The sequence below is a fragment of the Carassius gibelio genome, chromosome A17 (genome assembly GCF_023724105.1).
Source record: "Carassius gibelio isolate Cgi1373 ecotype wild population from Czech Republic chromosome A17, carGib1.2-hapl.c, whole genome shotgun sequence".
Taxonomy (NCBI): Eukaryota; Metazoa; Chordata; class Actinopteri; order Cypriniformes; family Cyprinidae; genus Carassius; species Carassius gibelio.
Window position 1 is genome coordinate 26209010 of NC_068387.1, and position 27993 is coordinate 26237002.

The 27993-nt window shown below is 34.0% G+C and overlaps 1 protein-coding gene across 1 annotated transcript; it reads right to left on the reverse strand.

Annotated features, from left to right (window-relative positions):
* Positions 1 to 27330, reverse strand: LOC128031449 (serine/threonine-protein kinase PAK 6-like). Its single transcript, XM_052619719.1, has 9 exons — positions 27033 to 27330; positions 13679 to 13904; positions 10556 to 11176; positions 9657 to 10193; positions 5883 to 6016; positions 3488 to 3614; positions 2282 to 2407; positions 2072 to 2206; positions 1 to 902 (listed from the first exon to the last, which is right to left on the reverse strand). The coding sequence occupies exons 2-9, from the start codon at positions 13880 to 13882 to the stop codon at positions 735 to 737; spliced, it is 2052 nt and encodes a 683-aa protein (XP_052475679.1). The 5' UTR covers positions 13883 to 13904; positions 27033 to 27330; the 3' UTR covers positions 1 to 734.
* Positions 27331 to 27993: the final 663 nt, after the last annotated feature.

Here is a 27993-nt window from a genome sequence, read left to right on the forward strand (position 1 = left end):
TTTGAAGCAGTTGACATGTTTTATTTTATTTTATTCTAAAATGTATTTTAATATATCTCCCTTTAGTAATACATTAACATCTGACTAAATGAGCAAGGTGTTTAAATTAAAATTAAAATTTAATATACATTTAACTTGTGATGCACATCAACTGAATTAATATCATCGACTGTAATATATAATTCCAGTTTGTAAATAATAAATATTAAGGTGATGCCTTACAATGAATATTAATGCATTACCCAATATTTGTTACAGTTTTAGTTCATATCAGCTCAGGTCCATTAAATAATATTAAGATACGATTTTAATTTATTTTTGTTGTTATTAATGTATTAGTAAATGTTGGAACCGAGATGAATAAATGCTTTAGCTGTTAACTAATAGAAACTTATTTTAAATTGTTAGCGATTGTAAAGTTGTGTCAGCTGTAGAGAACAACAACAACAGTGAGATCATTATGTGAAAGCATTATAAAATCTAAACCATGGCTCGTTCAGGTTTCTGCGGCCAGGGATTCGATGCGAGTCACGATAACACGCATTTCAGTCAGACGCACTTCTTCTCTGATTCACCGCCTTTTAAGCTCCACTAAGACGTCCTCATGTAGAAGAAAAAGGCTTTATGGAGTCCATTCCTCATAGCAGCCGTCTCAATGGTGGAGCGTGAGGTGCGTCTCACACTGGTTATCTCCTCTCTGGGACACCGCCGGGTCTCTGATGTTAGCAGGGGTTTCAGCAGCGGGACATGCGCTTGCGGTACTGCTCCACTAGGGGCACCAGACACTGCGGAGAGCTGGCCTGCAGGAGGAAGGGGTGCTCCAGGAGGTCCGTGGCACTCGCCCGCTCCAGAGGATCCCGGGTCAGCATGCGCTTCAGGAAGTCCTTCAGCACCGGGGACACCTGCCGACCAAACAGACGGCACCAAATAACATCAAACACATCCACATTTTGATGTTTAAACAGATACATATCAGTTTGGGCACAATGGGACTTTACATTATTTTTATATTATATGGTGCGTATTTATTTTTTATTTTACTTTTTGGATGTTTTCACATCAAAAGCAGTTTTACCTTTTTGATATGCTGTGTTTTCTTTATTATGATTAGCAGTAGTATTATTTTATTTAGCCTTGTTTAATTTGTTAGCTAATTATTTTTTACATTTTATATTGTATGTGTGTGTGTGTGTGTGTGTGTTTACATCTCTTTAAGATACAGGCTTATTTATTCATGCCATATAATTGATTTTATTTTATTTCATTTCATTTCATTTTATTCCGGGTTGGACCAGACCATTTATATATATTTTTCACCTTTCTCTTTTCTTCTCTTCTCTTTTTTTTCTTTTGGGTTGGACAAGAGCATGTAACTGAATGATTAATAGTTATTGTTCACATTTATTTTATTTTATTTTACTTTTCCAGGTTGGACCAGACTGTGTAAATGAATAAAGGATAGTTATTATTTTTAATTTTATTTAATTTTATTTAATTTTATTTAATTTTATTTTATTTTATTTTATTTTATTTTATTTAATTTTATTTAATTTTATTTTATTTTATTTTATTTTATTTTATTTTATTTTATTTTATTTTATTTTATTTTATTTATTTTTCCAGGTTGGACCAGACCGTGTAAATGAATAAAGGATAGTTATTTTTTTCTTTTCTTTTCTTTTCTTTTCTTTTCTTTTCTTTTCTTTTCTTTTATTTTATTTTATTTTATTTATTTATTTTTATTATTTTTTTATTTTTTATTTTTTATTTATTTTTTTTGCTTTATTTTATTTTATTTTATAATATTTTATTTTATTATTCAGGCTTGGACCAGTCCATTTAACTGAATAATGAATATTTATTTTTAACTTTTTTTCTTTTCTTTTGTATATTCATGACATTAAACTTAGCCTGCTGTAAAGGAATGTTTGGGTTCATTTATTATTATTTCTATATTGTTTATATAGAAGGTTCTGTGTGTTTGTTTGTAAGAAGTTCCGACTGTCTGTAACTCTGCACACGTTCATCTCTGTGTGTGTCTCTGTGATTAACGGAGAGGGTTTCCTCGTACCTGATGAAGGTTGCGTACGGTGGGTGCCGGCTCGTCTCTCAGACGCTTCATGGCAGCCACCGGCGTCTCACTGAAGTACGGAGGCTCTCCGTCCACCATCTCCACCAGCATGATGCCCAGAGACCACACGTCCACCTGCAGACGCAGCACAGACGCTGCTTTACTCTGACCGTCTGCTTCATGTGTTTGTGTGGTGGTGTTCAGCTGTACCTCTGTTCCGTACGGGGATTTGGAGATGACCTCCGGAGCCATCCAGTACGGCGTTCCCACCAGAGACTTCCTCTTGGGGATATCTTTACTGATCTGAGCGCAGAAGCCAAAGTCTGACAGCTTGATCTGAGCCAGAAACATGGAGACGGGTGAGAGTTCACAAAGTCTCTTCTGCATTGAATAACAGTGATACAGTAAAAACAGTAATATTCTGAAATATTGTTACAGTTTCAAATAACTGTTTCCAATTGTAACATATTCTATATCATGTCATTTATTCTTGTTCCTGCAAAGCTGAGTTTTTCAGCATTTTACGTCCATTTAATTTGATCACTAATTTCCACTTTTTTTTCTTTTTGTATAACCAGTTAATTTATTATTACTGATGTATGGTGAAGTAAACAGATTTTGATTAGATAAAAGAATAAAATAAAATAAAATGAAAACAAATCTGTTTCGGAACCCTATATAGCAATATTATATTTATAATTAATAGCTGTAATTAATATAAAAATTAATTATTGAAAGAATCATTTAAATATAATTTATATTATATTTGTAGCAATAAATTAATTTAATAAAATTCAAATCTAAGGTGATGAATATACAAAAAAAATAAAAACTGTTAAAAGAATTAGTCAACAAATTAAATTAAATTAAATTAAATTAAATTAAATTAAATTAAATTAAATTAAATTAAATTAAATTAAAAACAAAATAAAATAAAATAAAATAAAATAAAATAAAATAAAATAAAATATTCAATACTGAAAATTCAGCTTTAAATCCTAGTAATAAATTACATAAAAATATATGCTGATTTGCTGCACAACAAACATGTTGAAAACCGTTGTTCTGCTTCATATTTTTTATGGAAACTGTGAAACATTTTATTTTTTAAGATTGTTCGATGAATAGAAAGTTCAAAAGAACAGCATTTATTTATAGAAAATAAGTCTTTTGTTACATTACAAAAGCCTTTTATTAGTATTTTGATCAATTTAATGCATCTATGCCGAATAAATATTATAAATGCCTTTTATTAGTCTTTTGATCTATTAATGCATGCTGAATAAATGTATTCATTTCTTTAAAAAATAATAATAATAATGAATAATAATAGAATGTGTCTGGCCCCAACACTTCTGATTGTCTGTGTGTATCTCTGTCTCTGTTCTTGGTTTGAGTAGGGTTTATTTCACTCACGCGTCCGTCCAGCGAGAGCAGGATGGAGTCGCTCTTGATGTCTCGGTGTATGACGCCCTGTGAGTGGAGATACGCCAGCGCCTGCAGCACAGCTTCACACACGGTGGCGATCTGCTCCTCGCTGAGCCTGAACACACACACACACACACACACAAGAGCTTACATAACTGTGCTGCACAGATCAGCAGACACATTTCTCAACGCATCTGGTGTTTTTCAGTATAACTGTGACTTGAGCTCTTTGTGCTGTTATATATCAGAGTCTTGCATCTCATCGAGGCGGGAAGAAACCACTGGCATATATATAGTTAAAGTTTTTTTTTTTGCTTGTTTGTTTTTTGTAATGCACGCTTATTAATTTATTCATGTCATGCAATTTTTGTTTTGGTATTTGAATTTATTTATATATATATATATATATATATATATATATATATATATATATATATATATATATATATATATATATATTTATTTTTTTTATTTTTTATTTTTATTATATATATATATATATATATATATATATATATATATATATATATATATAAAAATTATATATATTTATATATATTTTATTTTATATTTTATTTTACAATTTATATATATATATATATATATATATATATATATATATATATATATATATATATATATATATATAAATTGACTAATAATTTTTCATTTTTTTTCTTGTTTATTAACAACATTAGGTTTTTGTTGATGCATTATTATTTTATTATATTATAATATTATACATTTCATTTAATTTAGATTTTATTTAGATTTAACTGTTTTAAAATCACTATGAAAATGGTTTTATTTAAAATTCTTCTAATTGTTTTGTATATTATTTGACATTGTATTTGTTGACTAAACAATTTTTTTTTTCCTTTATATATTCATGACATTATGTTTAACTTGCTCTAAAGGAAGGTTTTGGTTCATTTATTATCATTTATTATTGTTTATATATTAATCATTTTAATATTTATAGACATATAGATATCAACTTTACTTATTTTTAATTTAATTTAATTTAATTTAATTTAATTTAATTTAATTTAATTTAATTTAATTTTTTTTATTTATTTTTTTATAACCATGACATTATGATTACCCTGCTGTATTAATTAGTTTCATTGTTGTGGTTCGTCGTTCATATTATTTATATACTGTAGTCTTCATTTATTCATGTCATATAATTGCTTGTCAAACTGCTGTGCTCTCAGTTGTCTGGTGCTCTCTGGGGCCGCGTGTAAAATCGATGGTGTTTGCAAACGTGTGGTTCAAAGCCTGCTGCTCGGGTCAGATCTCGTCCTTCAGTCGAGAGACTATCATGTAAATCTAGTGCCTCACCAGACAAAGACAGAGATGCATTTACCAAACTCATTAGATCACTAATCAAATTCCCCCTGCATGTCATCAGAACATGCACTAAACTGATTGTGTAATCAAATCAATGTCGGCCGTCGTGTAAGGAGTGTCAGGATACATGCACAGCTCAGAGCGGATCCTTAACTGTACATCACCCTCTTGTGGCATGAATAAAACACCACAGTAATACGACATGGAGTCAGTAACTGCACCAGACATGAGCAGAGTCCCTTGAGAGCTGCCAGATGTTGTGTTTCGCTCCTCTAAAACGCAGAACTGCAATCACAGTGAATTAGCATTAAAAACTGTCACTTTAAAGTGATTTGAAATTAAAACTGATTGGCAATTACATCTGGTCTTATTGTGAAAGATTCGTCATTGCATGTTGTCTGTCTTTAGTTTTTCATCCATTAGCTGGCTGCAAATGATGTGCATATTATATTATATTATATTATATTATATTATATTATATTATATTATATTATATTATATTATATTATATTATATTATATTATATTATAAATATTTAATTATTTTATTTTATAATAAATTATATTATATTATATTGCATTCGTTTATTTTAAATTATATATTATATTAAAAAAAAAAAAAATCTAATTATATATTGTATCATATAATTGTATTTTAAGTTCTATTGTATTGTTTTTAAATTATGTATTATAAAATGTAAAATAAATTGTTTAAAAATAAAAAGTAGAAGTCATACATTTTCATACATATAATTTTTATTTTATTGTATTATTTATGTATACATAAAGTCCCTAAGAAATGATTTTTAAATGCCTTTGACCAAAAAAATATATATATATATTTGTTTTTTACATATGTACATAAGTTTTTTGGTCAAAGGCATTTTAAAAATCCTTATCACAATGAAAACATAAACCTTAAGATTAATCGGCAAGGCTAAGAAATACAATTCTCTCATCTTTCATGAAACAGAAGGATGAGAAACGGCTGGAGAAATCACATGGTTGTCAGAGTTGTTGTGCTGTGGTACCTGGTTTCAGACACGATGTTTGTTAAAGCTCCTCCCTGCAGATACTCCATGATGACCCACAGCTCCTCCTCCACCAGAGCGCTCTTGAACATCTCCACCACGTTCCTGTGCTGGTAATCTCTCATAATCACCACCTAAACACAGACCAGAATTCATATCTCAATATTCAAGAGGTCAAATATATATACTTTTAGACATTAAATGTGATTTGTGTTTACAGTGTTCCAAATATTTAATTCATATTAATATATGTTTCATCTATTTATTTGCATATGACTGAATAGAGTCAGTTCTGGTAGTATGAAATCATACACTGTGATTATACTATTAATGAATAACCCTAGACATTTCCCTTTCAAAACCTGTTTGTTCCTTCAAAACATTTTGTGACTGAATGTTCTGGGTTCAATGTCATTTGAAACCGTTTTCGCTTATGTAACAAAATGGAACAAGATAGCCTACTCAATGAGAAAAAAAATGCAGTTATGGGACTTGCATTTTCAGAATAACAAATTCTATATTCGGTAACTCCAAAACTAATTAAGAAACAAACTACTCTACATCTTGGATGGCCTGAGGGTGAGTAAATTAAAATTTTGGGTGAACTATTCCTTAGAATAAAATCAGTATTGAAATTGTTTTTATTAATATTATGTAGCGATGCACAATATTATCGGTTAATATCGGAATCGGCCGATAATGGCTTTAAAGGGTTAGTTCACCCAATAATCAAAATGATGTCATTAATAACTCACCCTCATGTCGTTCCAAACCTGTAAAAACCTCCATTCATCTTCAGAACACAGTTTTTAGATATTTTAGATTTAGTCCGAGAGCTCTCAGTCCCTCCATTGAAGCTGTGTGTACGGTCTACTGTCCATGTCCAGAAAGGTAAGAAAAACATCATCAAAGCAGTGTTAATTTCGTTGACTAAATATTTTCGTCATTATTTTCGTCACGAATATATTTTTGCCGACGAAAACGAAACGAAAACTAAAATAGAAGGCACTGATGGAGACTAAAACTATGACTAAATTGATTGACATTATCGTCAACGAATAAAGGACGAGACGAAAATAGACTGTGACGAAAATCAAATCAGCAGACGGGAGAGATGCGAGGAATGAGCAAAAGAACCGGCAAAACAGAACAGACTGCATGAGAGAAGAGAACCAATCAGAGCCTGACTTATTGAGACGTGAAGCGAAGGTTTTCAGTTTTTATGAGCTCCCGGGAAGTCGGCATTCGAAGAGGTGATAGGGACTTTAAGCAACAGCCTCTGGTGGAACGGCAACGCCATTCTGGCGTTGTATTGCGCCTGCGCGAATTTAACTGCTACTTTGTGACGTTCTAATTTAACGGTCTACTACGGGAGAACAGCTGACTTGCCAGAGTCGCTACAACGTGAGAGGTTAGGTAAATAAATGTTATGTTTTTAGACTTATTTACATCATACAATATTAAAAACTCCTCTTCTGACAAAAGATTGTCATTTAACGCCAAAAGCAATCCTTCTCTTGCTTTTTTAAATTATATATTTTTTTGTATCTCAATAAATGAATTAATGCTGCGTTGCGCTGTTCTGTTTTACCGTTGCTTAGTGACTTTTACGTTCTTGGCTACAGCGGTGTGACGGCAAACTTCCGGTCGCTGTAGCCGTTCCATTCGCAGCTGTTGCTTAAAGTCCATACTGTCTAAAAGAGCGACAAAATGTCCACAGCTCACTTCACGTTTGACGACGAACAAAACAAAACAAAGTGTAAAGCACGCAGAGCGCTCATTCGTGGCAAGAACACAACCGATTTGAAAAGACATTTACAGACGAGCCACCCGGACATTTTCTCAAATGTAATTTCACAACGACGTTCTTTTGTTTATTGAGCTAAGCAAAATTGTAATAGTGCAGTGCGTAGATGTTGTAGCATTAAATATTACGAACTGAAAAGTACTGTAAAATAGCCCCTTCTTCAAATTAGATGCGAGCACAATACTAATACGTAATATCATGATAAATACATTTGATTAATACTAATGTTTAGTATATTTTATAATGTTCTACTTGTTGACAATATCACAAATATTTCTATATTAGTCATGTGAAACATGAATGTTCACATCCTATCATTATACATACAAATCTAGCAATATTGTAGTATTTAAAACATACAATATTGCTAGACAAATGAATACCTTATAAAATCTTGTTACTTTTTTTATCCACCTAGCTGCCAACTTATTAAATATTTACTTTAAATGTATGCACTTATTGTTCAGCTCAGCTGTAAGCTTTAAGGTCCTGGACCTAACGTTATTTTTCTTTTATTGATGGTCAATTGGCAGCTAGTTATTGTTTACATTATCATGACAGTGTTTGTTGCTGCATAAAAGCTTTTGAATCGAAATAAAGACACAGTTGTGTTGAAATAAAGTTGAATTTGTGTTTTATATATTTTGGTTAAGTTTGTTTCCTATACCAGCTGTAAAAAATTGTCTAGTAAATCTGTTATTGATTTTAGTCTTATTTTAGTCGACTAAAATACCAAGCAATTTTAGTCGACTAAAATACCAAGCAATTTTAGTCGACTAAAATAAGACTAAAATTAAAACAAATCAGATGACTAAAACTTGACTAAAACTAAAAAGAATTATAGTCAAAAGACTAAGACTAAAACTAAATTAAAATTTCGTGTCAAAATTAACACTGCATCAAAGTAGTCCATGTGACATCAGAGGGTCCGTTAGAATTTTTTGAAGCAACGAAAATACATTTTGGTCCAAAAATAGCAAAAACTACGACTTTATTCATCATTGTCTTCTCTAACCCTTCTATAAACTAACCCTTTAATTGTAAATATCGGTATCGGCCTGATATAAAAAACAATGCCGATATGTCTTGCCGATAAGAGGAATGCGCTAACTCACATGTGCTCAAGATGTGCTAGCGATTAGATCACATCAGCAGTGTGGCTCATACTTGAAGCAATGTTTTGTCTGAATGATGATTAGATTGACTGTTCGGTTCGCTGTATTTAATCTGTGAAAGCAGATACAGAATGACGGATTCGGTGTGTGATAGAGTAAACAGCGCCAGCCTCCCCCGGGTCCTAACACCCGTTCGATAAGGAGTTTAAATCTGTAGGGGGCGCTGTTGGCCTACTTAATTAAATTAAAAGGAAAATAGCCAACAAAAATAACATTTAGACTGTGTTTCTGAATAAATATAGCAGTAATTAATATCAGAAAATAATGAGTATGTTTTTATTTAAAGGTCAGAAGCTATAGCTTACATTTAAAAAAAAATCACAAATATGACACTTGTAAATTAAATACTTTTATATATACAGATTTATTCATTAATATGTAATGTGGTTTTTTTTAAACTAATCATAAGCTCTGAAAGATTTTACACTCTTTTGCTTTAGACCATATAAATATGTTAAATCTTAAAATAAAATGTTAGGTTGACTAAATAAAACATTATGCTTTTTTTCTGGGGAAAATGCTGCGATTTATGTATAGTTTATTTATATTTATTTAAAAAGCTACAAAGAACTGTCAAAAACCATCATTATTTGTTTATTTAATTCTAACAAATAATTTATTGTTAAAAGTTAACCACAATTAAAAATATTTAGCTTATAATTTCTGCACAGACCTGGTGTTGTTTCGAAACAAAAGGAAATATATCGGTATCGGCCAAAATATCGGCATATCGGATATCGGTAAAATTCCAATATCGTGCATCCCTAGTATTATGCTCATTCGTTCTTTCACCTCATTGAAGAGCAGTTCTCTGCGCTGTTGTCTCCTGAGGTCCATCATCTTGACGGCCACCACCCGTCCGCTGTGTTTCTCTCGGGCGATGCACACCACACCCGTCGAACCCTCGCCGATCTTCACAAAGTTCTCCAGATACGAGCGCGGGTCTCCTTTATCCACCACCATCTGCAGTGCGGCCTTGAACTGCTCGTGGGTGACTTTGGGCGGGTCGGGCGGCGGTCGGGGCGAGGGGTGCTGCGGGGGTCTGAATGCGGGCGAGCAGGTTCCCGGAGGGCTGTTAGCCAGAGAGCCGGTGGGAGACGGCCGGGGCTGAGATGGACTGTCCTGTCTGGGGTAGAGACCTGGGTTTGGGCAGCCCGAGTGTCTCATGAAGGGGTCTGGCCCGGTGGGCCGGTAGCTGATGTTGGGCGAGAGTCCGATGGTGTAGCTGGAGGACGAACGCACCGCTCTGTGAGGTCTGGTGCCGCTCACAAGGGGACTGCTGGTGCCACTGTGCAGATATCCAGGCTGGAGTCTCATGGCTGCGTCGCCCTTTCATTGAGAAGAGAAACACAAGGAAAATATAAATAAGGACGTGGGCTGGTTTGCCTTTTTATGTGAATATGTTTTAAAATATCATTTATTTATTAAGCATCATACCATGCGCAATGTTGGGGGTTCGACCCACTGGGAACATATGATAGGTAAAAATTGATAGCCTGAATGCACTGTAACTCGCTTTGGATAAAAGCGTCTGCTAAATGCATAAATTTAAATTTAATGCATGTCAGAAGACGCTTGCATCACTGAGACTGTTGGCCACAGAAGTCAGAATTAATAGCAATTGCCAATACGAAAGAACGTGGTGAGAAAAACAACACCGTTGGGTAAACGACTCGACGTCATAGGTTTACCTTCAGGTCATAAGAGGAGTACGGTCTCCCCGGGCTGTTCTGCGGATGGACCAGCAGTCTGTCCGGCGTGAGAGCGTCTCCGTGTGGCATTGTGGGACTGTAGAAGCATGTGATGGGTCTCTGGTTGTGTGAGAACATGATGGGAAACTCTCGTCTCATCATTAGCCTCTCCGTCGGGCTCCCGATGTCCCCTCCGAGGTACACGGCCCTGGGTGGCTCCGGGACAGGGATGGGGGGCGGCGGGGGGGCCGGGAGCGCCGGAGGAGGAGGAGGCCTGTCCAGAGCGCTCATGCTGACCTCGTAAGTGGATTTGGCGCGGGGCAGAACGCCGTTGGGCTGCAGCATCACGCTCTTCTTCGGACCCATGTACGGCGTGCTGCTCTCGCTGTGGAAGTTGCGTGATTTCTCGTCCCAGTGAGGGTCAGGCTCGTCCAGGGCTTCGTACTGATACACATCGGCCTCGCTGACCTCCCCGAGGCGTCCGAGCGACTGCGCTCTCCTGCGGGCCGACGGGCTGCTCCTGCGCAGGGAGTTGGAGCTGGTGACGGACAGACGGCTCATGTCGGACAGCATGGCTGATATATAGTCTCCGTGGCCGATCATGCTGCCGCGCACGATGGTCTGGAGAGAGAACAGAGTCAGGTTTGATTAATGCCGACTGAAACCGGATGCTATTTAAAGAGCGTGTGAATTCACTCGGGTGCGGATGAACTCAAAATCACACTTTCCTCCGAGGAGTCTATTTGTGGCTGATTTGTGTTCATGAAACGCTGAATGATTCGTCGGGGCTATCGGAGGATTGCTTTTCTTGCAAACAAAGGACAAAGTAAAGAGGCTTTTATTGTAGATTATTGGCCATGCCATTTATGTCACCTTCATGCAGTTTTTTTTTATAATTTATAATAATATAAATTGCATTTATGTATTTTTTTTAAAAATAAAAATCTAAAATATATTTAAAATAAAATATATAAAATATATAAAATAAATAAATAAATAAATTATAATCTATAATGTATTGGCCAATATTGACATTTATTTATGTTTTATAATTTATAATAATATAAATTGCATGTATGCATTTACTTATTTATTTATAATATTCAAAAATATATTATTCATAATAATACAAAATATTTTTATAATGTGATATATATATATATATATTTTTTTACATAATAAAATAAATTAAATTATAACGTATAATGTAAAGTATACTATACGGAATAATATTTTTTGTTAATATATTACAATATATTGAATAATGATGTATATGTATGTTTTATGTAAACACATGCATTAACACAAGAAATATTAATTGAGTGTTTCAATTTGTCTTCATTGCTGTATATTTTGGATTTATATAAACATACTTCTTGCAGTATATTGAAAAATATAAGCACTAGTTACTCATAAATAAATGTAACATAATGCATTATATTTTCCAGTATATTCCCATTTCTTTTTGTCGAACACAGTTGATTTTTCCTGATAATCCTCTGACGTCACATTCATGAAGCAGGCCTCTATGAAAGCGCATAGATGTTGCAGAAGCTCGGCTCTTTTGCGTGGAGTTGCAGTTTTTCCGCCTGACTCTCGCTGCATCATTATTAATTGCCAGCGAGAGGTAATAAATCTCTCGTTCCTCTGAGGATTCAGTGTTCACAGCAGGACCGTGATAGATAAGAAGCCAGTGTGTGACAGGGGAAAAAACATGTGTTTCTGACGGCGTTCAGGACGTCCCTGAGAGACCAAGCACTGATTCTCTGCTCAGATACAAGCGCTGTCCCAGTGATGCCAGAGACAAAACCAGACATGTTTCCCAGCTACAAATACGAGGAAATGTGTATAACTTGAATTACATTTTTTAAAGCTGAATAAAAAAATATATAATTTCTTGAAATGTTTTACTAGAAAATAATATGAGAAAATATTATTTCAGAGAATAATTTACAAGAAAAAAGCCTTATCCCTTTAATTTTATGTATATATATATATATATATATATATATATATATATATATATATATATATATATATATAAATAAATAATATATATATATAATATATATATATTCTATCTTTGTTATTCAACATAACATAAAGCATCAAATATATTAATAATTAAATAAAAATAAAAAAGCAGCATATTTGATTTCAGTTTCTGGGAACTTTTTTTTTCAGAAATGTGAATTTCTTGATCTACATAATATATATATATTTTTCAAAACAAAGTTGCAAAAAAATATATATTTATATATATATATATATATATATATATCATTATTTACAAGAAAAGCCTTATCCCTTAATAAAATACAAATAAAATAAAATACATTTTATTTATTTTTGAATTTCTTTCATTTTATTTATTATTTTATTATTTTTTATAGTATTTATATTTTTTTCTTTCTTTCTTATTCTAGAAAAATAAAGCATCCAATAAATACATAAATAAATAAAAAAGGAGCATTTTGTTTTAGTTTCTGGGAACTTTTGAAACACAGATATTAAGAAATGTGAATAACTATAAATCAATTTTTGAGAGTTGCAAATAAAAAATATATATATATTATTAAAATATCTTTTAAAAGAAAATAATAAGAAAATATTTTTCAGAATATAATTTACAAGAAAAACGTTTGCCCTTTAATTTTATTCATTTTAAATCTATTTTTGTTATTCTACAAAAAGTAAATCATCAAATAAAAATAAAAAAATTAAAAATAAGCATATTTTTTTCAGTTTATGGGAACTTTCGAAAAACAGATATTAACATATAAACAGATTTTACATATATGTTTTCTATCTTCATGCTACAAAAACTAAAAAGCATAAAAAAAACTGTTTTATTATTATTATTTTTTTTATTAAAATTAAAAAGTTTATGGGAACTTTTGAAACACAGATATACATTTTTCAAAGGCCTCAGCCATTTATTTACTCAAAATTCACACATAAATATTTGGGAGGAAATAAAAGGACTCTTATTCTGAAGTGGGCTCATGCCTCCAGAGTTTTCAGGCTGTTGCTCTGCAGTTTCCAATCAAGTCAAAGTGAACTGAAAAGGTCTAGTATGTTATTCTGGGACACTTCTTGGTATTTAATCCATGCAATCCTGACCTTCTTTGGCTTGAGCTCCACCGGCGTGATCCGGGACGGGTCCACCATGGGTTTGGGTCTCCGGAGGTTTTCTATTAAACTCTGCCATTGTGTGGGAAGACCGACGAAGACTCCTCGCTTCGCATCGAACGACGTATGCACGCGATGCTCGAAGTTCTTCGGCGCTGAAATCTCCGGCCTCTTCTTCTTCTTCTTGCGAAACATTGTCTGATACTACAGCAGAAGCCTTTCAAAACACAGAAATGTATTTAAACACGTGACCAAACCAACCACAGGAATCTGTAAAAATAACTTTTATTGATGAATTCCTTTTAATGCACTATGCATAAAGGCCTCAAGTATAATGTGATATTTATAGATAGTAATTTGCCATAATTTTGGATATTCATTTATTATGGTATATGGAATACAATATTACTGCAGGCTTATTATAGTCAATTAACATTAAAATCATTAAAAAAGCATGTGAAATAAAAATTTATGTTAAAATAAAATAATGACTAAATAACTAAAATAAAATGTAAAAAAATATATAAAAACATTTATTTCAAGGAAACGTCTCTCAAATGAATGTACTAAAATAAAAATGAATAAAAAGTCAATTTAAAAAAATAAAAATGCACAACAAAATTGTGAAATTATAATGAAAATGTACAACATAAATTAAATAAATATTATGTAAATAAAAATAATAAATATAATTTAAAACATTGAGCTTTGGGGGGGGCTTACTGTTTATTTTCTTTATTTTATTATATTATAATATATTTTATTTAGTAATTACATTATAATATATTTTATTTATTAATTACATTATAATATATAATAATACAATTAAGTTATTTATTACCAAAATTATGAAATTATAAAGAAAATGTACAACATAAAACAAAAAGGTTCAAACTATTAATAAAAATGCTAGTTTCTGACAACAACAACAAACAATACACCACAAAATTACTAAAACTAATTTTCTAAACATAAAAAAACATTGGTCGAGTTATTTTCAATTAAAATGGTCATATGCATTAAATGCATTTGCAAATTAGAAGCATTTGACGCCAAAGCTGCTGCATAATGACTCGTTTAAATATAGTATGTCTATTTTTGTTCTTTTGTTGCACTAAATCTGGTCTAAATGTGTTGCATTGCCTCAAAGCAAAAGAAATCTCAAGTCATCTTTGTTCTTAAAATAGAGACGTATCTGCTGATTCACTGTCAGCGTTTCTAATGCTGTCTCTGACACACACATCTTCCTCCTGTACATCGACGGCTGTTCTGTGCACGAGAGATGAAGTAGATCTGCTCAATTAGGGCTTATTCATTGGGCCTGCCCTTTAAATGACAGACGGGGGACGCTGAAGGCCTCTGGGTTCAAAGTGCATTAACTTGATAAAAGACTGAGAAAGCAGCTGACCTGCCGTCACACTGAAGGATGCTAATAACTCTGGAAAACATTGTCTTCTCGCTGCTGAGCTCACTGAAAGGCAAGGACGTTAACTGACCTTGTAGATTTCATGCCGCTTTTTTATTCTTTCTAAGTTCGGTTCAGGTATTGAATCTATTTTAAAATGATTTAAATCTTGACAGACGTATGCACTGAAAAAAGGTGCAGAATTTACTTCATTTTCACTCATTGCAATTCTTTTTCAATGCAAGCAACACATTGAATTTACCGTCTGATGCATGAAAAAATATAGCTTAATTTTAGATATAAAAACAATAAATACACATTCAATAAATATTCTGTATACAAAAATTATAAAATAATACATATTAATAAAAACATTAGGTTTTTTCCTATAACAACGAAATTCCTGTATTTTTAATTAATTAAATTAATAAAATAAAATTACAATAAAATAAACAGTAACCCCCCCCCCCACAAAATAATAATAAAATAAAATATAAATATAAATAATTATTAATTATTATTAATAAAATAAAATATTATTAATTATTAATTAATTAATTAATATTTTATTTTATTTAGGGCTAAATAACTTCATCGTATTATTATATAATATCATGTCATTAATTAATAAAATATATGATAATAAAAAAATAAACAGTATTTTTATATACCCCCCCCCCCCAAAAAAAAAGAATAAAATAAAATAAAATAATTAAAATTAATTAATATTTTATTTTATTTTATTCTTTTTTTGGGGGGGGGGTTACTGTTTATTTTATTATATTATCATATATTGTATTTATTAATGACATGATATTATATCATAATACAAATAAGTTATTTATTAAACATAAATCTAATATACTCTAATATTAGCAAATGTTTTCTATTATTTTCCTTCCTGATTTAATAATTCACGTATCATGACATTTTTAAGTAGAAAAACAAGTAGTTTTTCCTGTTTTATTTCTCTATTCTTCATTGTAATTGCAATTTTTTTATATTATTTTTTACAGTTTACTGTAATATGGCATTTAAAAGGGACATATTATTCTCACATTAGTTTTGTTGTGTATTTTCCACTTGTGATGCCAGAAATATTTTTGCACCTGTTACAATTTAGTTTAATAAAATAAATATGATGCATGTTTTCATAGAACGATTAATAATTATATCCTAAAAGATCTCTTATGATACTGTAAATATACTATCTTTAAGATTGCTTCGAAGCAACACATTGAACTCCTATAATATGACATCTTTCCAAGTGAAACAGGACATTCAGTGAGACAAAGATGGAAAGGGAATGATTTTATCCAAAGTGTGCGTCACGTTCCAGTATTTCACTTGGAAATCTGTCAAAGCACAGAGGAGATGTGAAAAATGGGTCACGTTATGAGTACAGCGGCTTGTGCGTTCGCTAAAACAATGGCTAGACAGTTATTTGACAGTTTTTATTAATGATATCTCACAGAGACATTATGAAACTGATGCAGTTTACATCGGAATAAAGAGGCTTTCTGATTTAAAGTAAAGCACAACAGATAAAAACAACTGGGTTATATTGATATTTTGTCTGTTTTTGCTTCCATAACGCAAAAAAAGCATACATTGTAGTGTTTATTTTAATGCATCTATTTACAGTAGGTCTGTAGATTTTAATTACAATACACACACATTTAAAGCCAGTGAGTTTTTCTCCATTTAAGTAGTGCATCACAGTTTTTATTCCTGTCTTTATTCTGAACATAATTCACCTGATAATATCATTTAATTCCTAAAAACTTGGTGAAAATGCATGTATTTCTGTCTGCTGACAGTGGTTTCTGTTTTATGGAGTAATGAAAAGAGAAATCCCAAATCTTTAACTTTAATATGTCATCAAAATCAAGAATTTTGAACCTGGCTTCAGCCAACATTCAGATTCTGGAAATGTATGCAAATGAGTGCATATTTAATTTGACAATGCCTCGTTTAAAAAAAAATGCATGCAAAACAACAGTCTTGAGGTGACTTATAGTAAAATAATAAAATAAATACATTTTAAAAATAAGTTTTAAAATATTTAATTTTATTTTATTTTATTTTATTTTATTTTAATTTATTTTATTTTATTTTATTATAAGCATCTCGTATAACACTGTGAAAGGGTTTCTTTTGCAATAATTACAGGATTACTGTAAATTGTACCTCTCATTATACAACTACTCAACAAATTAATACATGGACATATTTTTTAGAATCTAACCTGTACATTATCTTAATTTTTTTTTGCTAAGAAAAAAAAACTCTTATAATTTTTTTACACACACACACTTAAATCAGCCTCACAACAAGATAAAAACTGCATCGGTGTTACAGTAATATTACTGTAAAATCAAAGTCATCTGAGGTAGTTTCAATAATAATAAATTACTAAAAATAATCTTCCCTGGTTGATTAAATCACAGTACATCAGAACAGCTGTTTTCTCCTCTGAAATGTGATGTTTAAACATGCAAATGTCATATTATCCTATTATGTGTGTACTAATTTACATACATTTCCAGACCAGAAACCTGAGGCCTGGATGAAGCCCGGGTCTAAATTATTTTCACTTTGTTGTGAAAATTTCTGGATACCTCTTTGTATCACTCCATAAATTAGAAACGATACACTGTCACCGTGTTTGAGGAAAATGTTGCATAATGATATATGATACATTGTAACAGATGCAAACACATAAATAGATAAAGCATAATAAAATAAACACATAGAGGTGCATTTAGCATTTTTAGCCTCACCATGTTATAGAAAAGAAACAGTTCAAAATATCCAGACCGACCAATGCATGAAAAAACAATATTTTTGGCTATGCTTAAAGCCCCAGATATTTCTCCTAGACAGATTATTTTGAAGTCGTTCCTGATCATTCCTGATTACTGACATTTCTTCCAGCAGCACACGAGTAGAAACTAGCCATAGAGTCTATAACACACTGACAATAACAGCGAACGCCCATTTAACGGATTGCCCTTGACAAGAAACGCACGCTTCTTTATACAGCAAGACTATCTGTGTGTGTTTGCATCAGGATTTCAAGAGCGAATATTGATCTGCGTGTGTTACTGAATCCAGGAGCTTCATCTACCAGATACAGATCCTTAAAACACAGATATAGCATTGAGAAAACAGCGCTGAACATGTAACGTTTATGTTTAATAGATCTGATGATATCCGGCACATTTCAGTGTCCAATCAGCTGTAATGAGATTTTGCTTGTACTTAATGATAAATCGGATACCGCTGTTGTTTTAATCTTACTCTTAAAAGCTGCTGTCAACTTTACTTCATCCATTAATCTGCTGATCTATATTAATATTGTCCGGGACTTTATCCCATGTGGATCATAATCCATTTAAATAGTGCAGCTAAAGCAGCAATATCAGCTTTCAAAAAGACTAATCCGTTTTCACTGTCACAGCGTTTCAATCCAGATCTGATATGATTGCAGGGTTAGAAATCAAAAAGAAACTTCAGTTTTTTCCTTGTTTAACTGAAGATAGTTCTGGCACATCCAATTATTAATTTCATCAATGAATTGGATGAGGGAATCAATGGGGTGTAGTCATTTGGAGATAAGGCTAGGTTAATCTGGGTATCATCAGCATAGCTGTGGTAGGCAATTTGGTTCTTTCTCATTATTTGACTTAGTGGGAGCATATACAGGCTAAACAAGAGCGGTGCTAGGATCGAGCCTTGTGGGACTCCGCATGTCATGGACGTCCACTTAGACTGTATTACTTGTTCTGAATTACTGTATTTAATGTTCTGAACATCACAGCCTTTGTTTTTATACAAATATTCAGACTTTATATTTAAAAATGACTTCAAGTTAGTATATCAAGAAATCGAGCTGCGGCTGGACGCAAGGTTCAATGAGGAAAAAAATGATGTTGTAATCGGTCCAAATAGATTACATAGTGCATAGTCTGACAGAATAGTCTGTCTGTTGTACGAGAAGATGTGATGACTTGAAATATTTTGTCAGCATGTGTTTATCTAAAGGAATAGTTCACACAGAAATGAAAATGTGCTCGCACTCAGTTCATCCCAGATGTAGATCAATTTGTTTCTTCATCAGGTTTGGAGAAACGTAGCATTGCATCAGTGTCTCATCAGTGGATGCTCTGCAGTGAATGGGTGCCGTCAGAATGAGAGTCTGATAAAAACATCACAATAATCCACAGCACTCCAGTCCATCAGTGAACATCTGGAGAAATTATTCTATAATCCATAATAACACTTCCTCCAGTGAAAGTGCATCTGGTCTGAATCAGGAGAGAAATCTGCACAGATCAAGCAGCGTTTAAACAGATCTAAACTAATATGTGGGTGATTTTTATGATAGAGACAACAGGAGATGCACTTTTTCATTGGAGGAAGTGTTATTATGGATTCATATTTGAGTTAAAATCATCTTAATGCTGGATGCGTTTCAGGTTTTGTCTTCTCCAGATGTTCACTGATGGACTGGAGTGCTGTGGATTATTGTGATGTTTTTATCAGACTCTCATTCTGACGGCACCCATTCACTGCAGAGCATCCACTGATGAGACACTGATGCAGTGCTACATTTCTACAAACCTGACGAAGAAACAAACTAACCCCGATCTCGGATGACGTGAGTGAGTACAATTTCAGCACATTTATATTTTTTTATTCTTGCCTGTGAAGCATTTCACTTTTGAGTGCATGTTCAGGAGAGCATGTTCATCCTCTGCGTGTCCCACAAGTCTACATTTGAGGCCCATTTGTGTTGCCCTCAGGTAATTTAATCCATTATCATTGAGATAACACTCATCTGATGTTCAGCTCTCTGTGATGACAGACGGATGCACTAAACCACAGGGGTTTTTTAAGCTCCATGTGAAATAAAGAAGTATGATTCAATCTTTCTCATTTGTTTTTGGCTTTGGACTGTAACCATTGTCCAAACAATATCATATATCAGATATATAATTCATTCAAAAAATACTACCGTAAAGCAGCATATTCTTTCTATTTGATAAATGATTTTCCACGGCATTCTTTTACATTTGTTCATGATTCTTGTTCATGATAGATAGATAGATAGATAGATAGATAGATAGATAGATAGATAGATAGATTAATATTACAGCAGAAGACCAGGAAATATATTAAATACTTTTCCCATAAAATAGCAAAGATATGAGCATAACCAGAAAAATTTTATTAAAAATTGGTTGCAAATCCTAAATTGAATTGCAGGTGTTAACAGATAACACAACATGTGATTGAGTGAGTGAGAATGTGTGTGTGTGTGTGTGTGTGTGTGTGTGTGTGCGTGTGTGTGTGTGAGTGAGAATGTGTGTGTGAGAGTGAGTGAGAGAGTGAGTGAGTTACAATGTTTGTGTGTGTGTTGGTGTGAGTGTGTGATTGAGTAAGGGAGTGAGAATGTGTGTGTGTCTGTGTGAGTGAGTGAGTGAGAATGTGTGTGTCGGTGTGAGTGAGAATGTGTGTGTTTTTCCGTGTGAGTTAGTGATAGAGTGAGTGAGTGAGTGAGTGAGTAAGAATGTGTGTGTGTCGGTGTAAGTGAGGGAGTGAGAGAGTGAGTGAAAGTGAGTGAGTGAGTGAGAATGTGTGTGTGTCGGTGTGAGTGAGAATGTGTGTGTGTGTGTGTCGGTGTGAGTGTGTGATTGAGTGAGGGAGTGAGAATGTGTGTGTTTTTCCGTGTGAGTTAGTGATAGAGTGAGTGAGTGAGCGAGTGAGTGAGTGAGTGTGAATGTGTGTGTGTGTGTCGGTGTGAGTGTGTGATTGAGTGAGTGAGTGAGAATGTGTGTGTGTTTCCGTGTGAGTTAGTGATAGAGTGAGTGAGTGAGCGAGTGAGGGAGTGTGAATGTTTGTGTGTTTCCGTGTGAGGGAGGGAGTGAGAATGTGTGTGTTTTTCCGTGTGAGTTAGTGATAGAGTGAGTGATAGAGTGAGTGAGTGAGTGAGTGAGGGAGGGAGTGAGAATGTGTGTGTGTCGGTGTAAGTGAGGGAGTGAGAGAGTGAGTGAAAGTGAGTGAGTGAGTGAGTGAGAATGTGTGTGTGTTTGTGTTTGTGAGTGTGTTTGTGAGTGAGTGTGTGTTTATGAGTGAGTGAGTGAGTGAGTTAGTGAGTGAATGAGTGAGAATGTGTGTGTGAAATGCACAAAGTTTCCTGTGAGGGTTAGGGTTAGGCGTAGGGCCATAGAATATACAGTTTGTACAGTATAAAAACCATTATGCCTATGGAGAGTCCCCACAAGGATAGCTGACCAGATGTGTGTGTGTGTGTGTGTGTGTGTGTGTGTGTGTGTGTGTGTGTGTGTGTGTGTGTGTGTGTGTGTGTGTGTGTGTGTGTGTGTGTGAAGGATGCAAAGATAAGATAGATGCTGTGTGTTTCTCATGAATGTGTGTGTTTTATTAATTTCTGTCAACAGTAGTGTCGCACACAGCGCAGTCTGGGCTCTTAACTGAACACACGCCTCTTCACAGAACCAGTTTTGGACGAGCGCTCAGCATTTCTGCAGTAAGAGTGTGAGGTTTTTCACTGCGGGGGTGAGACACGAGTTAATCCTCTCTTTGTATTTGTCAATAGAGGACAATCATCACACGTCTGAGATACTTAAAGTCTTTGCTTGTGTTTGTGCCTGCAGTGCAGTACAGTGAATCCTGCATTAGATTCATTATTCTGTGTGTGTGTGTGTGTGTGTGTGTGTGTGTGTGTACAGCGTCCTCTCTGGAGCTCAAACAGCAGAATAAAGCCACAGTGAGGTAACGGATTGATATTGAACTGATATAACATACAGCTCAAATGCAAAGAAAATCGTATTGGAAATAAGCATCTGCCAAATGCATGAATATAAATCCTCTCACAGGATTTAAAATCATGCACAACGATAATAAATATATGAGTCCTTTATGGTTGTTGTGGTTTCTCTTTTTATTATTGATTAAATGTATAAATAGCTCTATGAAGCTGCTACAGAATATAAACCAGAAATACATGTGCATGCATATCTGATCTGTCAAACATCATCTAATTCAGTAGATAGCTTAAATTTGAAGTATTATCAAATTGTCTCTACAAGTCATTTCAACACTAGTTTAAAACAATGTTGTCTAGTTGAATCTTGTGTAATTGTAAAAAATGTGTTAAACTATTTTGACAAGTTGAAGTAATTTAAAAACATATGCTGCCATGATTTATGAATCATATAATTTTTACTATCTCATTATAACAGACTGGAAGGGTAAGCAGCACAATAATACATTTATTAAAGCATCGTGGAGCCACCATCTGTCTCTCATTGATGAATCTTGCTGTATTACTCATGTCCAACCCAAACACTAGATCTAAATTAGCAGATAATTAAAATTATAGCTTTATTTTGATCACAACCCAGACTTGCCTTTTTTGCTGTCTGAACACGTTGTAAAGTTTGAGATTGCATATATATATATATATATATATATGTATGCTGGAAATTGTAATTCTGATACATATATTTTTTTTTAATGAGTGCAATCTTTAAAAATCTCTATGCATTAAGAAAAGAATGTCGTGCAAGGTCTTTTATTTATTAAATGATAGATCTGATTTGTGATGATGACTGCGAATGCTTTGCAACATGCTCCTCTCCACATGTACACTTCAGCTGTGAGTGCGAGTAATCTGAGAATCAAGTCCGACTCTAAAAGTTGGATATTGACCTGAGAAGTGTTTCATCTGGAGCTGGAGAGGGAGTCTGTGGGTGAGGAGTGTTTGACAGCCCAAATCCCAGCGACACAGATACAGCTTTCCAATGAGACAACTCAAGAGAGAATGTGTGGGTTTAAACAGCTCCACGCTCATGCAGGAATAGAGATGTACTTCTGAAGAAACACGCTTGAGCATCTGTTTCATGACTGAATGCGTTTTTGCATTTTTTGCCCAAGCGACTCATGAATTATGACGAATCATGTCATCTGTGTCATTTCAGCAGTTAATTTTGAATCATTTTCCCAATACAATTTCTATTGCATCAACACTGTGTGAAACACTATATCCCACAATGCAATGCGCTCGACTTAAAGGTGCTGTAGGGAACTTTTGTAAAAATATATTTTTTACATATTTGTTAAACCTGTCATTATGTCCTGACAGTAGAATATGAGACAGATAATCTGTGTAAAAATCAAGCTCCTCTGGCTCCTCCCAGTGTCCTATTGCCATTTGCAGAAATACATCGCTCCCGGTAAGAAACAACCAATCAGAGCTGCGCTCCGTAACTTTGTTTGTGTTCAAAATGTAGAAAAATGTATATAATAAGCGAGTACACCATGAATCCATTTTCCAAACCGTGTTTTTAGCTTGTCCTGAATCACTAGGGTGCACCTATAATAAGTGTTTATATTCGGACTATTTTAGATTGCTTCAGGGATACCGCGGCGGAGTAACCCAGTACCTTTGTGATTCTTCATAGACATAAACAGAGAGAAGTAGTTCCGGCCACGATGTTCTTCCGCAAGACGCAAGCAGTTCTGTTTATTAACCGCTAGAGCGTCAAAAGTTACAGACCGCAGCTTTAAGTCATCTACAACAAAATTTGAATAACATGCAAAAAAACTTTTTAAAAAAAAATTGTAATGATAACTAGATGCAACATAGTGAGTATAAGCAACAAAAATGCTTATTGTTGGCATAATGCATATTGTTAACTGTTATTTAAAAAAAAATAGTAGAAGAGAAAAGTGTGCACATTATTCTATTGCTATTTATTATCCACCTGAAATGCAAGCCTTATTTAATGTTTGCTTAAAAGTCCTAAATAAGGATTTTTCTTTCAGTTTATTAAAAAATAAAAACGGACTAACTGATTGGAGAAGTCTTGTTTTCAGCAGAATTTCAAATTATGAATCAAATTATTAGGTCAAAATGTAAAAAAAAAAAAAAAAAAATTTATGTGTGCGTGTGTGTGTAAATGTACATCAAATCAACCAGATTTCAGAAACTTTTCCATTTTGTTAAAAAAAATTTCAAACATAAAAAAAAAAAAAAAAAAAACATCCGCTGGTCAAAGTGACCCACCTTTAGTTTTGATAATTTACTCTTGAACCCACATTGACCCACATCCCCGTATCTCTGGAAATGAACTATATAGGGCCTTAAAGATTAAGATACAGAAGTGTCTTAAAGGATATTAAGATATATTTAATACTTCTTGAGTTACAGCCATCCAAACATTGCTGGAAAAAACTCAAAAAGTGCTTTTTTATTTATTTTTGAACAGTTATTGCCATTTAATGCAACAAAGATTGCCATTTTTTCCTAACAGACCACTGATCTCTGTTAGAAAATGATTTAATGACACTTCCATCTTCCTAAGGTCATTTCAGGTAGATTATACCGTAAATATACCTCCATGACATTTAATATTTTGGCTTTCGTCTTCATTTAAAAAAGATGACCCACATGCGTTTAGATAGATAGAGTCCTTTTTCATTTCATGCAAACTATACGCACAGCATATGTGTTCAAGCTCTGGCCGAGTATTTACGTCTTCCTTTGCATGCTCTGTGTTTCTGCATGATTTTTCTATTCTGCTCCAAATCCCAAATCAGCATCTATTCTGAGTGGCTGTTTGCCATCTCCAGCCCTTGATGTGAATCTCTTGTTCTCCAGGGGATGTTTGAGACGTGACAGTCCCATCACAGTAACAGCAGAGAAGTGAAGTGTGAAGCAGGACTTCAGATGAAGTGACCGAACCTAAACGAGTCATCTGTCCTCATTCACATCCACAGCACTTCAACCTGAGCTCAGACTCACACATCCACATCTCTAGAGCTCAGAAAAGAGCTGCTCAGGGACTAATGATGGAACAGTTTAAACCTCTTGTAGTCAAATGAAGACAGTCAGAGGAAAACATGTATTAACTGTATTATATAAATGCATCATGCATGCATTGCTCAGCAGATGATCTTTCATAGTTTTACAGAAAATGGTCCCAAATCTGTCAATTGTAAGAGCGCTTAAAATCAGGGTTATTATTGTTAACTAAAACTGAGACAAAAAATCAAACTGAAATAAATTATTATTATTTTATTTCAGTTCTCATTCTCTAAATAAATTGTAAAAATAACTATATATACATTAAAAAATTAAAAAAATAAACTAAAATAAAAGTTAATACTGTAAAAAATATTTTTTAAATAAAATTCTAAATATTAATAAAAGCTATAATAGTATGTCATATATTAAAATAACACTGCTTGGAATAAAAACAAAAGCGGATAGCAGCTTATAGTGAGTTCTTATTGAATTCTGTTAGTTTTTATCACTGAAGATGATACATTGGTAAATAAAAATTAATATTAAAGTATAATATGATTTTAAAATCTCCATTTGATCGCATTGCTGTCTTGGAAAAATAACCGAGACATTAAATATGCCTCATTATATGACATCCTGGTTACAACTAGAGACATTTTTAACCTTCGCAAATACTATTAAAAAAATTAAAAACTAAAGGTTGCAACTATACTAAAAAATAACGAGTGCATGGTTTACTTTGAAACACCTTTCACTCAGAAATTGCCTGTAAATTTCAATTAAAGTTGAGATGTATTTTACTGTGTGGTATTAGAGGATTTATCATGAGCACTAGAGATGATAAACGCTATTAATACTCTCATCCCGGAGAGAGAACACACAGAGGATGTTTTCTGGCGTTTCTGTAGCTCGCTGTCTAATAAGATCAGTTCACATGATCACTCGAGTCCGAACGAGGATAAACACGGTCGGACAGCAGCAAGCGGCCCACGAGGACGTCCACTTCCAGACGTCATCGAGTCACACGCAGATATTTGCACGTCTCAAACATGCTTTTTGAGAAGATGTGTGTTTTCTAGTTTTTGATTCTGGCAGATATCAGTGTGTTGACAGCACAGTTGAATCAGATGATTATAACAGTAAAATGCACGTGCATGTATAAGTGTTGCTAAAACAGTAAAGCGTGACACTAGCAACAGGGAAAACAAAAACGCAATGAATGCAATGCAAGTTGCATTGGATAAAAGTGGCTGGCAAATGCATAAATGCACATTTATGTATGCATGGCCATGAATATGAATAAGATCATGATGTATTTGAAAGTGCATGTGGAAGTATTCAGATTGAGATGTGCATTATGCTCTCTTTAAATAAATACATAAATAACGTTTCCTTATCGACACTCATGGATCCATGAAAAACCTTAAACATCCGTGGAATGACAAAAAGCTCTGCATGGAAAAACGTTCTTCGAAAACGGTTCATCTTAAACATAAAGGTTCTAGGATAGGGTTCGTCAGAGAACCTTTCAATGATCAGTTCCTAAAAGAACAGTTTGCACTATAAAGAAAGTTTTATTCAAGGGAAAGGTTCCAGTGTTGATAAAAGTTCTGAACCGTACTTGGCCTTTTTTGAAGAAAAAACAGTGGAACTGTTCAGCGAAAGGTTCGTTGAGGAGCCAAAAAAAAATGGTTCTTCGATGGCATCGCTGCAAAAAAATCAATTCCTTAAATCTCCCTTTGAAGAACATCCATTTGCTGGAGGAACTTTAATACATCAGTTCCATTATAATGAACTTATGGGATCCATTTTGTAAGTTCCTGCCATTTTTGACAGGTTTAGCATCTGAGGATCCCCAAAATGATGCTTCAAGGAGATTTTGATCTTTGCATGCAAATGCATCGCGAGAGAGCCGGGGGTGAGGGAAGGTGAAAGCATCTCCTCATCAGAACAGAACAGCTTTTCATTGTCGTCTAGGCTTTGTGCGTCTCGTCCAGCGCGCGCTCTCTGCGCGTCTTCATCCAGCGATGCGACACAAAGCGACGCTCAGCATCACTGTCGCACCCACAGCTCGCATGCAGATGTCAAAACGCGGCTTTTCTTACCTTGCCGTTGTGTGATGAGGGATGTAGAAGGCTGTCCTGCTGGGAAGAGGCTTTCTGGTGCCGTATGAACACACACACACGCGCGCGCGCGAGCACGCGCTCAATCAGCCTCCCAATGCAGGCTTCCGCTCGACTCTTTCTCAGTCCGATGCATCTCTGCAGATCTCAGAGAGATGATGCTCGAAGCCGCGCATCTGATGATGATAGCATGGTGAAAACACGGTGCAATCCACATCTAGAGGAAACGAGAACGGCCTGCCTTCTGTCTCTCCCTCTCCCTCTCTCTCTCTCTCTCTCTCTCTCTCCTCCTTGCAGTATGTGTGCGTGTGTGTGGGGGGGGGGGCGGGGGGGTCAGCGTCACCTAGGAGACCGTTCACGCCCACTCTGTCGCCGTGGTGAAGCGTTTCCACGCGAGCGCGTGATCTGAGACGGCAGGTAAAGCGGTCAGCTCATGAATAATTAATGAGATGAAGAGGGTCATAACAGGGTAGAAGCTGAACCATTAAATATTTACCACGGTAAACATAGTTTCCTTTCCTAATTAAATCATCATAAATAATAATAACAATAATAATAATAACATTTGACTTAAAATCAACCTCAACTTTGCGCTAATTTAATCATCAGAATTAAAATTGAGTGATTTAATATGACTGAATTAACCTACATAGGTTTTTACCAGGATTCAATGAGTCAGATAATGTAGGCTCTGTTTCTTCTTTTACTTCTTTTTGATTTAACAAATGCGTGTTTTTGTCACAGTGACGTGTCAGAATCTGAAATGTGGTCAGCTCATGAATAATTAATGAGATTATAATGAGGGTCACCACAGGCCGGTGATGATGTGATATCAAAATCGTATGACAGAAGATGAATCATCAAATATTTACCAAGGTAAACATAATTTCCTTTCCTAATGCAATCATAATAATAATAATAATAACATTTGACTTCAAATCAA